Source organism: Poecilia formosa, unplaced genomic scaffold (assembly GCF_000485575.1).
Source record: "Poecilia formosa unplaced genomic scaffold, Poecilia_formosa-5.1.2 Scaffold21, whole genome shotgun sequence".
Taxonomy (NCBI): Eukaryota; Metazoa; Chordata; class Actinopteri; order Cyprinodontiformes; family Poeciliidae; genus Poecilia; species Poecilia formosa.
The window spans coordinates 3,931,398-3,935,975 of record NW_006799960.1 but is presented as its reverse complement, the minus strand read 5'-3'; the positions used below and the strand labels follow the sequence as shown (position 1 = coordinate 3,935,975).

Genomic DNA, 4,578 nt, shown 5'->3' with positions numbered 1-4,578 from the left:
GTACAATTTTTGTGGTAGTAGCTGTTTGTCCAAGGGGGTTAATGGATAAAGAACTGTCAAAGATAACAGCAAAGTGATCCGACAGGGCGACAGGGTATGAAATTTTTACAAAAACTGTCACCATATTCTGACAGTATGGTATGAGACAGATAATCTGTTAAAAAATCAAGTTCCTCTGCCTACTCCCAGTGCTACTGTACCAGTTTTTTTGTTTTTTTGTAGAGTCTTGTTCAATAAAAGATATTGAACTCTAAAATAAATAAATAAAATCCCCTTCTCACCCTCCGCGGGTGGTCTCTTCTCTGAGCTCGGGTCCTCTACCAGAGGCCTGGGAGCTTGAGGGTTCTGCGCAGTATCTTGGCTGTGCCTAGAACTGCACATTTCTGGACTGAGATGTCTGATGTTGTTCCTGGGATCTGTTTTCTCCCATAACTTGGGAGAAAATACTAATAAAAGATCATATTATTGCACCGCCTACGGTGGTGCACTAACTCCAGGGGAAGAGATTATTAAACTTAATGTAATTGCACCGCCTGCGGCGGTGCACCTACTGAACAGGATTACTGGGGCTTTTATTTTGAAAATTTTCATGAGTGTCATTTGAAATGGCCACACTAATTCGTATGTGTAATAGTGATTGGGTTAAATCAGTTATATGATGCTCAAAAGCACAAGTAGTTCAGAATACCAGCCAACTCCTCCCCTATAGTAACAGACAGTTCCGCCATGTTGTAGTTCTGACATGCTGTTCAGGCCTCTGTTTTAACTGAGTCTTGGCCATAGATAGAACTACAGCTATGGCAGTTATGGCTTCTGGTTTGTAGTCCAAACCAGCAGCTCTGCCTTTCTGTGTATTCTGTTGCTATAGCGATGAATCCTTAGCCGACTGCTGTGTGTGAGACAGAAAGGTGGGGAAGGATTTCTATCTTTGAGACACCCATGAAATGCTAATGTTAATGAACTGCCTTGCTGTGCAAGGCAGTTCACTATCCTGAGAAAAAAAACATAAAAAAAAGATTGATATTATTGCACTGCGGTGGTGCACTTTCATGAGTGGAATTTGCAGTTTTATTTTGAAACTTTCAGTAAACTTCATTTTCATAACCACACTAATCCAATGTGTAACAGTGGTTTGGTTAATCCACTTGTATAAAGCCCAAAACAGGAAGTAGTTCTAACTGCCAGCTCAGCCCTCCTCTGTAATAGTTGAGTGTTCCGCCATGTTGTAGTTCTGACCTTCTGCTCTGCCCTCTGTATTAAAGTGTTCCGCCATGTTGTAGTTCTGACCTTCTGCTCTGCCCTCTGTATTAAAGTGTTCCGCCATGTTTAGAACTACAGTCTTTGTAGTCCAAACCAGCAGCTCTGCCTATCTCTGTATTCTGTTGCTATAGCGATGAATCTGCTGTGTGTGTGAGAGACTTTATCTAACTTTAACTTTATGAGACACCCAGTCAGTTTTAATGAAAAAAGCAGTCCGAACAACTGCTTCTCGTTCAGGATCCGTAAGGCCGATCCAAAAACCGTTTGAAGCATATGAGAGGGCTATTTGTCGTATCCGATAGTACCGCGATTCATATCTGTAGCTCAATCACACTAATTGCAGTGATGAGAGAAAAAAGGTGTGCGCTGAGCTCAGAAATTTTTCAGAAAAGTCTGAAAATGAATGGTGGAGTGCCTGAAGTTACCCTGTCACTTGATTTTGCTCTGAAGCACCTTGACAGAAAACCGTCAGCCCTAGAGAAATTTCGAAAACATTTTACTGGAGCAGGCATGCGTATCAATGTCATGACCGACTTTCATACCGATAGACCAATTTTTGCACCCATGAGAGCGTTTTCAAAATTATTTTGGGGTCAAAAATCCACTCTTTTTCTCTCTCTAAAAAAGCGGCAGTTGGTGTCAGTTACACTCTAAGGTTCGGCAGTTGGAAATTTCACTCGTTTTTCGCTTTTTACGTCGCCATCGTAATTCCGATCCCCAATAAAAGCTCCCTTCTCGGCATCGAGCCGCACGATTTGATACCACTTTTGTGGGGTTTCTCGCAGCGGAACGATCCGCATTAACGGTAATGGAAGAAAAATAAAGATATATATAAATAAATAAAGAGACGTTCTATTGGGTGTAGAACAATAGGTGCCTGCCATGCAATGCATGGAGGCAGTGACTGACCTGCGAAACAGGTCAGTCACTGCTCTCCCTATGCCTTGCTATGGTCAGGCCCCAATGACTAATAACGGCTAACATTCAACTGCTGTTTTATTAAAGTTAATACAGAAAGTGAACCTCTAAACGTTACAGCACTGACAGACAGCGGTGTATATATTTTCCCAACTGTGGCTGAAGCTGCTGCTAGCTGGTTTACTCTCCGATCGGAGGCTGGTTATTATATATAAGGTCAGAGAATGGTGGATTGACAATGAGTAATGACGGTTATCTAACACTTAATTGCTGTTTTATTAAAGTTGATAAATAAAGTGAATCTCTAAACGTTACAGCACTGACAGCGGTGTATATTTTTCTTAACTGGCTAAAGCTACTGCTAGCTGGTTTACTCTCCGATCGGAGGCTGGTTCCTTTAAATACAGTTGGAGAATGGTGAATTGACAATGACTGATAAAGGCTAATATGTAAATACTGTTTTATTACAGTTAATACAGAAAGTGAACCTTTTAACGTTACAACACTGACACACAGCAGTGTATATATTTTCCCAACTGTGGCTAAAGCTGCTGCTAGCTGGTTTATTCTCCGATGGGAGGCTGTTTATTTTATACACAGTCAGAAAATGGTGAATTGACAATGAGTAATAACGGTTATCTAACACTTAAAGGCTGTTATTATTAACCTTACATTTTATTATATCCTTAAGATAATGAGTATCCGTGAATTTTTCAGTCAGGTTTCCCGAGGCAAAATCTCCAAATTTAGGGTCTGCATCCTTTAAAACGTGTGTTCAGAAAAGCAGCAATGGCGGCAAAATTATTTGTGCTGTGTTACACTTATACATCAATATCAGAATATTCCATTCCTATTCTATTGTTATAGCCACTAAGCATATTTAAATATGATGAACTATGTATTAAAAACATACTTAAAAAATACAATTGTTTATAAATGTTGCTTTGATAGATGTTTGAATATGGTTTCCAGTAACAAAAAGTGTGTTATGATCGATTAAATGCGCTGACACGTCATTGTGCCTGCTAAACACATAACGCTGAGTGGAGTGGTGTACCGCTCCAAGATGGTCGCCCTAAATCTCGTCAGCGATAATTTTTATTTATTTCACTCATTTATTTATTTATTTATTTATTTTATTTTGGCTGAAATGGCTCTCCATACAGGAGGCGTCTATCCTTATATTATGTCTATGTGCTCCGACGTTTTCGGAGATGTGTGCTCTGTGCTGTGTGCAGTAGCTACTGGCGGAAGCCGGACAAAAGAAACCAACGCAACGAACTACGTAACTTCCTTTTTCTCCAGGCCATATTGGAGTGATTTTACTGTAAGTCGAGCTCCGAGCTTTTACACTAAAATTTTCATTTTCTGGACGTTCTCCGCATAACTATAGTGTTCCCCTGTTTCTTGTTTGTCACGCAGGTTGGCCGGTTCGGACTAAACCGCAAACATGGTAGCCGCAAAGAAGACTGTGAGTGGTGTTGTCTCGCGCTGCGGCAGGCTGGACGGCTGCTTCACGTGGAAACATGTTTCCGCCGCGGCCTACTAGCTAGCATGTTGAACATTTTGTTTCTCTCATTTGTAGAATTTGGTGGAATCGTTACTGTTTCATTTTACATCTGTTAATGCGTATCAAGTTTTTAATTTACACTGAGCGATATGTATGCGACTTACGTTTGTGTTTTTAAAACCGAATGAACCGGTAACTACTAATGCTAGCTAGCTAATGTAACACGCGAAAGCTGCTGAAACGTGGAAACATTTTAGGCTAATCTACCCTATACGAGAGTTTTGAGTTTGTTTATGACATCCCATTTGACTTCTGTATTTTTTTGTTTGTTTGTTTGTTTAGAAAAAGTCCATGGAGTCCATAAACTCTCGTCTCCAGCTGGTGATGAAGAGTGGAAAGTACGTGTTGGGCTACAAACAGTCCCAGAAGATGATCCGTCAGGGGAAAGCTAAGCTGGTGATTCTGGCCAACAACTGCCCTGCTCTTAGGTACATACTGTCAACAGATTTGAGATTGTGTTGCAAAAGATTAGATTTTAATAAATAACTAGAAAATTCCTGGATAAATTTAAATGGGGCCTGCCAAAGTGTACCCGTCGGCTTGGACCCAGCGTTCTGATGCTAAAAATTAGCATTAATGCTAAAGAAAGCTTCAATGTAGTCAATAACCTTTGGAGAGTCAGAAGCATGTGGACTAAGCTGTACTTATACCATTCAGTATGTAAAATTAGCCAAAATGCTAATAATAGCATGAATGGTATCAGTAGCATGTGGGGTATCACTACCATGTTGTCTGTCATTCACTTACTCCATTCAGTATTCTAAACATGGCTAATAAGTAAAAAAAAAAATAGGCTGAAAGCCTTTTTTTTTTTTTTTTTTTTTTGCAAT

The 4,578-nt window shown here is 40.1% G+C and overlaps 1 protein-coding gene across 1 annotated transcript in view; it reads left to right on the top strand.

The window, feature by feature from the left end:
• The first annotated feature begins 3,427 nt into the window (after window positions 1-3,427).
• Window positions 3,428-4,578, top strand: part of rpl30 (ribosomal protein L30) — a 9,037-nt gene continuing 7,886 nt past the window's right edge. The window contains exons 1-3 of the mRNA XM_007547784.2: window positions 3,428-3,505; window positions 3,601-3,649; window positions 4,031-4,176. Of these exons, the coding sequence (XP_007547846.1) occupies window positions 3,629-3,649; window positions 4,031-4,176 (167 nt within the window). The 5' untranslated portion in view covers window positions 3,428-3,505; window positions 3,601-3,628. The remainder of the gene's footprint in view (window positions 3,506-3,600; window positions 3,650-4,030; window positions 4,177-4,578) is intronic.